This window comes from Podospora pseudocomata, assembly GCF_035222375.1.
Source record: "Podospora pseudocomata strain CBS 415.72m chromosome 1 map unlocalized CBS415.72m_1, whole genome shotgun sequence".
In the NCBI taxonomy this organism is placed as follows: Eukaryota; Fungi; Ascomycota; class Sordariomycetes; order Sordariales; family Podosporaceae; genus Podospora; species Podospora pseudocomata.
In genome coordinates, this window is record NW_026946363.1 from 274508 (window position 1) to 286328 (window position 11821).

At 51.3% G+C, this 11821-nt stretch overlaps 5 protein-coding genes and 1 non-coding gene across 6 annotated transcripts; 5 read left to right on the forward strand and 1 right to left on the reverse strand.

Moving 5' to 3' along the window:
- Nucleotides 1-100: 100 nt before the first annotated feature.
- Nucleotides 101-4084, reverse strand: QC762_103520 (uncharacterized protein). Its single transcript, XM_062884739.1, has 3 exons — nt 1494-4084; nt 1226-1432; nt 101-1169 (listed from the first exon to the last, which is right to left on the reverse strand). Exons 1-2 carry the CDS (start codon nt 1770-1772, stop codon nt 1328-1330), a joined length of 384 nt encoding a protein of 127 aa, XP_062747632.1. The 5' UTR covers nt 1773-4084; the 3' UTR covers nt 101-1169; nt 1226-1327.
- On the forward strand, nt 2021-3932 carry ARO8_1 (Aromatic/aminoadipate aminotransferase 1). Its single transcript, XM_062884740.1, has 2 exons — nt 2021-2831; nt 2887-3932. Exons 1-2 carry the CDS (start codon nt 2365-2367, stop codon nt 3806-3808), a joined length of 1389 nt encoding a protein of 462 aa, XP_062747633.1. The 5' UTR covers nt 2021-2364; the 3' UTR covers nt 3809-3932.
- Nucleotides 4085-5710: 1626 nt separating the features above from the next.
- Nucleotides 5711-7108, forward strand: QC762_103540 (uncharacterized protein; the record flags this gene model as incomplete). Its single annotated transcript, XM_062884741.1, has 1 exon — nt 5711-7108. The coding sequence occupies one exon, from the start codon at nt 5711-5713 to the stop codon at nt 7106-7108; it is 1398 nt and encodes a 465-aa protein (XP_062747634.1).
- Nucleotides 7109-7740: 632 nt separating this feature from the next.
- Nucleotides 7741-8241, forward strand: QC762_0000880 (uncharacterized protein; the record flags this gene model as incomplete). Its single annotated transcript, XM_062882741.1, has 3 exons — nt 7741-7870; nt 7905-8127; nt 8178-8241. The coding sequence occupies 3 exons, from the start codon at nt 7741-7743 to the stop codon at nt 8239-8241; spliced, it is 417 nt and encodes a 138-aa protein (XP_062747635.1).
- A 404-nt stretch (nt 8242-8645) lies between these two features.
- QC762_103545 (uncharacterized protein) lies at nt 8646-10104 on the forward strand (the record flags this gene model as incomplete). Its single annotated transcript, XM_062884742.1, has 6 exons — nt 8646-8912; nt 8964-8996; nt 9048-9373; nt 9438-9688; nt 9748-9948; nt 10012-10104. The coding sequence occupies 4 exons, from the start codon at nt 8646-8648 to the stop codon at nt 9556-9558; spliced, it is 747 nt and encodes a 248-aa protein (XP_062747636.1). The 3' UTR covers nt 9559-9688; nt 9748-9948; nt 10012-10104.
- Nucleotides 10105-11091: 987 nt separating this feature from the next.
- QC762_0000900 lies at nt 11092-11177 on the forward strand. Its single transcript has one exon. It is a non-coding gene; the product is annotated as a tRNA-Gly (tRNA).
- The last annotated feature ends 644 nt before the right edge of the window (nt 11178-11821 follow it).

The following is an 11821-nucleotide window of genomic DNA, read 5'->3' on the forward strand; positions in this document are numbered from 1 at the left end:
CACTTTGTACTCGTAATCAGCGAGTTTGTTTGCATCGGAAAATTTGGAGGATCTTTGGGGAGATTTCTTGACAGTTCTTGGTCAGGTTCTGTGTCTCTTTTCGTCATCTTTGGCATGAGTGTCATGGAAAGAAGGAGGATTTTTGTGACAGCGAAGCTGGTAGCTTTGTGAGGTGGATGGCCTTTTGTTTGAGCTAACTCGAGGCACATGTCTGGCAACAAGGTGATTTTGGAGTTGTTTTGCGGATTTTGGAGGCTGTATCTGCGGTGGCGCTATGATGAACATGGTGGAGTTTATGGGAGGTGTACAGCAACGTTTTCGAGATGTCAGGAGAGGTCGGGCTATCGACTTGTGAAGCCCTGCTCTCATATGATCAGTCGGCCGGAGTTTCTTTTCAGCATTTCTCGCTTTTTCGCATTCCCCTGTCGATCGGTACACAATATCCAGCAGCTGTTATTTGTCAACATTTTATTGTCGGCCTCCTGAGACGACACAAGGGCGCCATGTCAGTTACGTTCGGCTCCTATCGGCTCCCGTTTTTCATTTTCCTTGAACCAGCAGCGGTTTCAGCAACAGGTCTGGACAGAGTCATTTTATATCCGGAGGAAGGCCATGGATATGGGATTGCAACCACAGGTTGAGAGTTGGGTGTTTGGGCATTTATTTGGGGGGAATAGGGAAGGATTTGGCGGGGAAAAGGATGGTATGGAACCAACACGGACATATTTTGTCTCTTTTGTTAGGGATCGCAAACAAGCGCTGTATTCATTTCAGTTTGCGACGTGGCGGTGTTTTCTGCTGGTTATGTGCCGTTGTGTTTTTCGTTAATTTCTTCCTCTTGCTTGTTCTTGTCGTTCACGGTCCTGTTAGGGCCCAGAACCAGATTATTCCTCCTGTTTCATGGGATCTTGAATCGGGGACACACTGGACATATGGGGGGATTTCATGTTTCATCGGGTTCGTTGCTTTCTGAATGTGTAGGCCTTTGCATTCTGTTGGCGTGTTTGAATTTGCGATGAGTTTTGTTTGTACAACTAGGCAGCTTTCTGCCGGGGACATGGCATGTTACTCGAGATATGGTCGACAGCTTAGCCAAAACATTCTTGTAAAACTCTCGGATCCATACAAGATTTGTTTGTGACTGTTTGGTATCAAGCGCTGTGTGCTAACTGATGGTGATGTTAGTATCTGCAAATGTTTTTTAGACTGAGGGAATGAATCCTACGTAGAAAGCCAGTCTATCCATGAACCTCTGATCTACCATTTACTCTCTCGCCATTTTATATTTTATATACCTTTTCCATCTCTCCCCTGAGCTATACCAGCTTCAAAAAGCGGGCTGCAAAAACGCCCTAATCGTCTTGACGGCATCACCGTCGTTCTGCCTGAGCAATTCTGTTGCCCTGGCCTTGCTGACCTCGAATTCGGCGACCTGTTTACTTCACCATTAGCTCCCCTTCCTTTTTTTTTTGTGTTCGTGTAGGTTGACCAACCAAAAGCGAGACGTCGGCCGCATCAACCTTGACTTTGCTCTTGGCCGACGCCTCGACGGGGGGCTTCTTCTCCGAGACGGCCGAGACAGAGTTCAGGGCGTTGGTCGCGGCTGCTTGGTCGACTTGGGTGGAGGTGTTGTCGGTGGTGTTGTTGGAGTCGAGGTTGGAGAGGGCGGCGGCTGCTTTGCGGTCTTCGGCTGAGGCGGCGGGTTTGGAGGTTGTTGTTTCGATGTCGTCTGTTGCGCCTTCGTGGATTGTGGGGGGTTGGGGTTCGGCCATCTTTGGGGGAATTGGGAGGTGGTAGGTTGGGGATGGGCATATAACGGGAGAGTTTGGTGGTGATGGTGTTGATGGTGTTGATGTCGGACAGGATGGATTAAGCAATGTGGGGTTGAGGGGCAGCTTTTGGAGGTTGAGGGGCGCTAGGCTGGATTGGGGGGTTAGGGGATCCGCTCTTATTCAGAGGGGGGAGGGGGGGTGATTGGTCGATTTTGGGAGTGGGGGGGTTTTTCTTTGTTAGGAACGGAGCAGACCCTGGTACCCTTGTGACGATCATTCTTGGGTTTTGAGAGCACAGAACAGGTCAGATTTCGGTTTCGGGGAGGGGGATGAGTCAATTCAACTTTTGGGGATGAGCTGAGAAAGGGCAACACGGATTTTTTTTGGTCTACGTGGAAGGTTCTTTGGGTATATATTCCCACACAACTTTTGGGTTTATTCTTCCTGGATATTCGACTCCAACGGCGGCGGTCTTTTTTTGTTCGTTTGACAACGGACGGTTTTTGGTGGTGGGGCCAAAAAAAAGAAGGTTTCGAGAAGCATTAACTATACGGCACTTCATACTCGCTCACCACTCAAACCCCGCGGCGAGATGAGCTCAACACCACAGTGGACTCCCGACTCGTGGAGGTCAAAACCCGTCAAGCAATGCCCCCAGTACCCCGACCAAAAGGCCCTTCAGAAGTCTCTGGCTGAGCTCAAGAAGTTGCCCCCCATCGTCCACCCGAGGGAGATTGTCAAGCTCAAGGAGCACCTTAGGGATGTGGCTCAGGGCAAGGCGTTCTTGCTGCAGGGTGGTGACTGTGCTGAGCTGTTTGACTACTGCCAGCAGGATGTTATTGAGAGCAAGATCAAGCTGCTTTTGCAGATGAGTCTTGTGCTGATTTGGGGTGCTGACAAGAGGGTTGTGCGGATTGGGCGTATGGCTGGGCAGTATGCGAAGCCGCGGTCGAGTCCGATGGAGATGGTTGATGGGAGGGAGGTTCCTTCGTTCAGGGGTGATATCCTGAATGGGTTCAGTGTTGATGAGAGAGAGCTGGACCCTAACCGCTTGGTCAAGTAAGACTCACCTTTCCCTGCCACTCTCGCAAGTCGATGCTAATGCTTACCGCAGGGCTTACCACCACTCGGCTGCCACGCTGAACTACATTCGTGCTGCCATCTCTTCTGGCATTGCGGACCTGCATCGCCCTCTGGACTGGGGTCTCGGCCACGTCCGTGATCCCGCACTGAAGGCCAAATACCAAGAAGCTGTCGACTTCCTTACGGACATGCTCCGCTTCATGCAGACCATCGGTGCCGACAAGTCCCACAATCTCGATACCGTCGATCTCTTCACCTCCCATGAGGGTCTGTTGCTGGAATACGAGCAATCCCTCACCCGTCTCCTCGACACCCCTTCCGCTCCCGGCACCCCCAGCAAAAAGGAGTACTACGACACATCAGCCCACTTCCTCTGGATCGGCGACCGCACCCGCCAGCTCGACCACGCCCACGTCGAGTTCTTCCGCGGCATCGCCAACCCCCTCGGCGTCAAAATCGGACCTACCACCCCCGCCTCCGACCTGCTGGACATGCTCCGCACTCTCAACCCGGACCGCGAACCAGGCAAGATCACGCTCATCACCCGCTACGGCGCCTCCAAGGTCGCCGACCTGCTCCCCGCGCACATCCGAGCGGTGGAGGACTCGGAGTACAAGCAGACGGTTGTTTGGCAGTGCGACCCCATGCACGGCAACACGCAGTCTGTCAGCGGGGGGATTAAGACGAGGAGGTTCAGCAACATCTTTAGCGAGCTGCAGCAGACGTTGAGGATTCACAAGGAGCAGGGGAGTTATCTGGGGGGTGTTCACCTGGAGCTTACGGGGGATGCGGTGACGGAGTGTTTGGGGGGTAGTGAGGGGCTGGATGAGGATGACTTGTCGACGAATTACACGAGCTTTTGCGATCCAAGGTTGAATGAGAAGCAGGCGTTGGAGTTGGCGTTTTTGGTGGCGGATCATTATAGGTGTGAGAGGAAGGAGAAGAGGGCGTAAGAGTGGGTTTTGGTCTGGGATTGGGGGTTCAAAAGAAAAGTTAGGGGGTTAGTGGTAATTCGGCAATTGTTTCTCGTTATATGCTTGTTAGAACTGTCTTTTGAGGTACGTTGACAATATTTTGAGGCTTACGGGTTACTTTGAAGATATCTGTCTTGGATATCTTCAATACCTTCGATGCATAGTCAACTGATTTGCCACCTCCATGTCCCTTTCCTATATGGCAAGTCCTCATTTACGGCGATTGTCAGATCAACTGCTTTTGTTACTTTTGATATATTATGAGGCTTTTCTGGACACCGTAGACAGGGCTGGCAGGATTGCCGGCGTGGGTCATTCTTTGTGGCCAGTCCTGGTCCGGCACGTGGCTGTCAGGTTTTTACACTGTTGATGATGGGCGGACAACGCGAAAGTAGCGAGTGAACCACCGAGAACCGTCGTGATCTTTATAGATCATCTATGGCTGTTTAGGAGTGTCGGTATTGTATTGCCGGAAGTATGCCGTGAATAACAGCCATTGCCCTGCTGTGTTTCGTCAACTCCAGGCATACAGTTCAAAATAGGTGGTGATATGCACGTCAGGTTGTCAAACCATATTGTCAGCCCCAGACGTCTGGCTGTCTCGGTGCTCGCCGGAAGCAATTGGAAAAGACAGCACATAAAAGCATGCAACACTCCCAAAATTCGAGGCGGCCAATGGACGTGATGGTCCCGGTGACAGGAGCCAATCACCGAGGGACTGGATCACCATCGTTGCTGTTGCGCCGCTCGGGTAAGGGTAGATGGACAGCGGGACGGGAAGCCTCGTGCTCTGGCTGGTTGGAAAATCAACAGAGATTTCCATCGCGGTGGCCAATCTGGGCTCTGAAGGGTCCTTTTTACACCTGCCGTCTCCGCCTGGATTTTGTGTTGTTGATGGTGGTTGGAGAGGTTTGGGCTCTGTTCAACCTCGGGGCTCTGCTTGCCCCAGTTGAGCGCCCGGGTCTATCAGTGGCCTGTGGGCAGGCTTTCTCGCACCAAAAGTCACCTGCGCTGGGGCACGTGCATGGCGCTCGCTGAACCTGGAACATCCTCTCCTCGCCTGCCCCAGCTCATCACCACCTTGCAGGCTTGCATCGTGACATTGGAGATGGCATGGAGGTTTCCTCCAGCTCGTGGCACTAGTGCTGCAGGTGCTTGAAGTGTGCACTTTGCCGCATCCATACCTGCCGCCTCCCGAAGACAGCAAGCACACCGCCGAGCACCATGATGTATTTTTTCCACCATCGTCGTTTGCTGTTCTTGGTCTTGGCCAGTTGCTTTTTCCCCGCCTATGACACTGTCCAGACCGCCTCCCACTCGCCCCTATCCGTTGATTGACGGCTGCGGACGATGCAAATGGCCTTCAAAATGGACCAGGCGAGCCAGGAGATGCAGAATCGACAGTCGATATGCTCCAGAGACGCACGCCTATATGGGCATTGATCCACGGACGATGGTCTGCTGGCGCCGTCTTCCTCCATTGGTCTTGGGTGACGAAACTGCGGGCCACTAAACCAAACAGCTGGACCAACTGCGAGGGAGAGGGTGGTTTTCCGTTCGGATGACAGGGAAAAAAAGTAGGTGCTACATTCTCCTCACTCTCTCGCTCTTCTCGCTCCCACTCTTCCGATTCCGAACCTCTGTGTGAGACACCGGTTTCCGATCTGGGTTTTGATTCTCTTTCCCGGCTTCCAGATTCAGCATCTCGAACCTCTTCGTCTATACTTTTGTTTTCTTCCAAGTGACATCTCAGTGCCTTGTTCCAATTGTGGTCAAACCTACACCTAGACCTCTCTGTCTTCATGGAGTCCTGACAAACATACCTACCCCTGTCGTGGTCACTTCTTTTCTCTCCTGCTACCTCGAATTCGAGCATGTCCGATGGCTCGACCGGGAGGCGGGGACGAACACCCGCCCTTCCCGTTTCCGGGCGGTCTGTATTACCCAGCCAAGCGGCGTACCATCGACATCGATGCCGACGATTACGATGACCTATACCGCGAACAGTCTCGCATCAAGAGGCCAAGATACATACAATATGCCCAATATGCCGACACCGTTGCCTATCAATTGGCCGTGGAACCCAACGACCACATCACCAACAACCTGAACCTAGTTGGAGCAGCGGGAGCTGGAGGAGGCGGGGGAGAAAGGGTTGCGGATTTGCCACTCCTGTCCCACCCACACCCTCACCATCCATATTCTCCCCCGGGCGACCCCCGCCCCCACCACTCCCACATCCGTTCCCGACCGTCCCTGTCCCCTGACCGTTCGGTCTCGGCTCCGGCCCCTATGGAACGGACGGTCTCGGGTCTCTCCATCCGCCCGGACCCCACAGAATCTCACGACCGTTGTGGTTCTATGGAACTTCTCGAAGACGCAGCAGCTGCCCAACGAGTTCGCGAGCACCTCGCCAACTTCACTCGACGCAACCCGGATTCAAAGCACGAACGAATTCTCAGGTCGATTATCAACCCCCGGGGTAGGCATAGCGAACTCCAACCGCTTGACAACGACTCGCTAGAATCCATCTTTAGTGCCGCCAACGAGATCTTCTTCAACGGACGTCTAAGTCAGAGGGTGAGGTGGGATTGGTCCGATGAATCAAGTACGAGGTATGACTGTCGGGTTATTGGGACGACTGCACTGAGGAAGAAGATTGACAAGGGAGGGAGAGGGTTCGAGACTTTGATCGTGCTGAGCTCGACGATACTCAGGGACAAGAGGTATAACTGCCGAAGGTTGTTGATCAGCACGTTCTTGCATGAGCTGATACACTGCTATTTGTTCATCTGCTGCGGTTTCAGAGCCAGATGGGAGGGAGGCCATACGAGAGGGTTCAGGGAGATTGCCGAGATTGTGGACGAGTGGGCGGGTGAAGGCAGTCGGTTGTATTTGGGGAGGGTGGAGGCCGACTTGGAGTTGTTTAGGGTTGAGGGTTCAGAGGAAGCGGCTGATGGTTATTTTGCCCATCGAAGGGGTCGGCAAGGCAGCCAGTATCCATGCTCTGGGATGCCGGAACAACATCAAGAATCCTATGGTGGCACTCAAGAGGTGGTCAAATTCCAAGGAGGCCAGGACTTTGTCCAGATCTTTCCTGAGGATCACAACCGTGGGAGGAGCATTGGGAGAAGCCCCAGCCGCCGAACAGACAGCAGCAATGTCTGGTGGCGACAGCAGAGGACTGTGAGGCCTAGCCCGCTGTTCATCACATATGGTGCGGGCGGTGGTGGCGTCAGCTACGGCGCAGACGAGGACGACTACATTTATCCTTCATGAATCTTTCTTTTGTCGATTTCAGTTTTATACCCACTTTCATTTTTTTGGCAGGCGAATTTCGAATCTATTTGGCGAGGCAAATACCCATATTTTAGGTGACATAAAAGCATAGCATAGCATCGCATACATGGCAGACTAGCATTTTTTGATAGCATAGCAAAGGCGAATTTGGAATACATGGGGAGATACGGGCTTCTAGTTGTTACATTGCAGTTGGGTGGTGCTTGTGCTTCTAGAAGGATTCGAGTGCCTGGGCTATCATTTGAAAACAACTAGATAACTTTGTGATAGAACCTTCCAACCAGTTTTCATGGGATATGTTGTGTTCCTAGGCACATCCTAGACAAGACTGTAGAGGTGGCGATGTGAGATCCTACTATCTTCGAACGTGTTGACTTCCTCAGCTTTCAGGACGTCCCATCTTTCCAAATAGCAGTTTCCATCTTTTGCCCACCACGTGCTAGGCCCATCGACCACACCGAGCAGAGGAGAAAGGAGCGTTGGAATGGCGCCTTCCCATTGCCAAACTCTGACTAGTAATTCCACCGTGATATCAACTTGCTGCCTTTCAATTTCCACTTTCTTCTTTACACTCAACAACAAACAACCTGGCCAACGGCCACTTCCTCACTATGGCTACTGACGAGGGCTTCAAGCCAAACCTCGAACGAGCCCTAAGCTCTAGCACCGCGAAGCCGGCGTGGTTCATGTTTCAAAAAATTGACGATTTGTGTCAGTTCGACGTTTGGATCATCGGAGTGGGTGAGATTCCTCTGTCGAAGTTTTCATCACAAAGAGTTTGCGGATCGCATCGTTTCCACTGCTCGATCTCACCGCCACCCCAAGCTCTGGACACTGGACTCATCCAAATTCAATATTATCCAGTCGGTAGCTTGGATTAGTTGGCTCGACGTTGTCATCTTGACTGCTGCCAACGAGTCGGGTGCTCCCGAATGCCATGCAGAACCCAGCAGCCTTTGGGTCGCCGAGCGAGGTGAATCACTTGAACATTGCAAATTGTAAGTGGCGGATGATCAGTTGATAGGATTCTAGAGCTGACCAGCTATAGCGTTATTAACTCCCCCGACTGGTTTTGCTACTTTGATGATCGGACTCCCTTCCGAGCACAGTGACGGAGGGCTCTTCTTCCAGTATGGGCGATCGAACAGAAGTTACCCACTCATCTCAGAAAGCTCCAGCTATCTGGCGGCCTGGTGAGAACGCCGAAACTCCCATAACACTAACACTGAATCTTAACCACTGAATTATAAGTATTCTGATGTCAAGCATGGTTTCCTTCCGGTCTTGACCAGTTTCAGGTGGATGCTCACGTTCAACTTGGTCAGACATTCGCCACCTCCCTTCCTTCTGTCGGCTTCACTCACGGGTTAAGTGGTGACCTGTCGCGCCTTCTTTCTACCTGGATGCCAAACCCCAACGATCATCCGTATCTGTGTCACATCTTGAGCTCTTTCAATCAGGCTGGCCTACCTATCAATTATGCAGCCTATGACTACGTCAACCTTCTACAGCAAGAATGTCAATCAACGGGCTTGCTGTCTTTCTTGCTACTTTGGAACGAAAGATAGTTGGCCGCTTGTCGATACCTGAAGCAGACAAGCCACTCCAGCACCGATCGGTAACGTCAATCCAAGAGGAAAACCACACAATGATGACACTACACTTGACACCACCGTTGCAAGTCTCCAACGTGAAGCTTGATATTGGTAACCTATTGGTGCCGACTTACTTCGGCGGGCTGAAACCAGTCGAGGAGCATGTCGAGGAGCACGACGCGGACCAGGTTGGTCAGAACAGGTTATACATAGTATGTTGAAACTAACACACGACACAGAAACCGCGGGGTACACAACGATCTCGACTTGCTGTATGTTTTCTTCGTATGAGTCTGGTGAACTAGGTTGACTGACTTATATAGGCGGTTGTCCTGATTCCCTACCAGAATCTCCGTGCCATGACTGGCGCCTTCACAACCCCGGCTATCACGGAGTGTTTCATCACTCAAGCGCTTGCAGATTTGTGGTTTCAAATCAAGACATTCTGCATGGAAGCTCACATCCAAAGCTGGCCCGAAGACACAATCTTGCTCACCATCGAGGCGTCTCTTCGTGCTCAAGATTACGAAGCCTTTGTGCATGTTGCCAGCAATGGGCAGATTGAGTTATCTCAAACCCTGGTCTCCGCAGTTGAGAAGGCTGTCATGATGAGGCCGGGTTGCATTCATCATCCGCTGTTACAGAAAACGTAGGCTTCTCACCATCCAACAATGGTCTCGGTTCACCAACTGATATCAGCATGACAATTCTAGGCTGTCTTCTGTCCTCGAAACAATCTACCGTATCCACGCACGCTTCGCCCCCATCAAAGCCTTTTCTCAGTTCTTCACCCAAATGACTCCTGCCAGGCGTTTTTGTCTGCGGAACTGGTGAAATTGGTAACTTTGGCTCAGAATTATCAGAATCTGGGAAGGTTGGATAGGAAGAGCCTCGGAGTGTCAGACGGCGTTGCCCTTGTGGATCTTAGTCTTGACTGTTTGGATGTCGGCTTTCTAGAGTTCAGGTACGTGAACATGTACATGTTGGTGGATCCCAGCACACCATGCTAAAAGCGTATTTTAGAATCATGCCAATTGTTTCAGACCCCCGGGCTGGGCTGTCTGTAATTCTTGGATTCATTCAAAAATTGCTTGAGAGAACGGTGGTCCACGACATCCAGCATGATACTGCCCTTCGACTGTACCAAAAGTTGGAAACCTCGAGTCTCTCGAAGCTTCATTTCGAGAATCTCATTCGTGAGACACAACAGTCTTCAAAGTACTGGTAGGATTGTCATCTTCCTCAATTTTTTCCGGCAACAATATGGACTTAATATAACTATACCAGTTGCCCTGGGATCTTAGTCCCCATTAATATGGTACCGCCATATTTCGAGATCTAGAGCGACTTGGCTGGGTTAAACAAGCGTCAAATCTTGCAAATGCCGTGGCCAAGAAGGCTCCTTTCTTTCGCAGCCTGGAACTGGATCACCTTTGGGTTGCTGCAAAGAAAGTAGGTGAGCAAAAGCTTCATCGATAGTAGCAGCGACGATATAAACTGCCCTGGGCAGTACGAACCTGTCATCGAATCCCTTATTCAGTACCAACATCTTTCCCCCTTCAACCTCCCAATCAATCCAAAGTGCTCCATCCTCGCTTAGACGAAATACCGGCCAAGTGGCGGGAGCGAGCGTTGCACGAGGAACTGAGCTGTGATCAATGCATTGCCGCTTCTTTGGATTTTGGAGCTCGTCCTCGTCGCTGTTGTTCGAATCTCCTTGTCCCCTTACAAGAACTGGTGCCGTGGAGTGTATGACTGGATCATGGCGCGGGAGCGGTATCACCTCGCGTCCTCGTTTTCTTTTCTCGCCTGAGTTCATGGCTGGGCAGAACGAAACGAATTTCTGTTGATGGTTTGTTCTGTTGTGACGTAGACCATCCTCCAATCCAAGAGGAGAGAGAAAATGTGCCGTCCATAGGTAGGTATCTGATAGAGTTTGTTAGTATGGGTTGAACTGTGAAGCTTCTCGAACCTAACGTATCGGCGGGAAGGGGGCGTGGCGCTAGGTCCAGAGATCTCATCGAACCAAATTGGTAACATGGGCACGTCGAGATCAAGGGCGACAACCGTTGTGGCGCTTGCTCACCATGCATATACCATCATTTGAGCTCGTGTACTCGGGGTGTGAGATAGCAGGAGAGTATCCATTGGAGTGACTGATATCACCGGAGGAATCTGCCAGGTAGGTGGTAGCTTAAGCTCGTACGCCATCGTTCGGCCTGCGAGCTACCTACCAACCATCCCAAGGAAACTCAACAGTGAATTCCACTCCAACATGGCCCATTTCGCCAATATAACAGCTTATGCGATTCATATTAGGGATAATAATCCAGACACCACTTCCAACAGCCACACAAAGGAAATAAGGCGCGGTTAGTTTAGTGGTTAGAATCCTCGCTTCCCATCACCTCTTGGTCTAGCGAGGGACCCGGGTTCGAATCCCGGATCGCGCAATTGCGCCTGTTCCTTCTCTTTTGCTTTTTCTGCTTGTGGCTTTGATTGATATCTTGTGTGAGCGTTCTCTGCTGCTTTTTAGCTAATTGCAAATGGATTGGTGTAGGGGTAACCATCCCAGTTGTCGGGGGAGTTTCCCATGGTCCAATGATTTTATTCCAAGCGTAGGCTTCCATGCAACACCAACCGACTGTGACAGGCACCGCCCTTGAGGCTACATTCAGCTCAAGGTCAAGAGCAATGAATGTTTAGAGGAAAGCCCCAGAAATTGCAGTCATCTGATTCTCAGGGACCATGGAGAGACAAGTTTCGACCTGGAACAGACTACCAACTAAGCCCTTGGCCTCGACGAAGCCAGATCCAGATGCAGCAGTGGCTTCTGAGGCTAGATGTCAAAAGTTCCACGAATAGCAGAAACACCACTTGCTCTGTTCCATGCTGTCGAGCAAAGAGCACTTCGTTCCAGGACGAGGACATACGGAAGAGAAGGGGGCTTGGCAGTGTGTTAGAAGCTATATAAAGTGATTTGCATCACCTCTGTTGGTGGACACTCGTTTGTGGCGATGTATTATCAGACAAGGGGGAAGGAATGACAGCTTTGACTGGCGTCAAACATTCTTTGCGGGAGATATGGTGTATATAG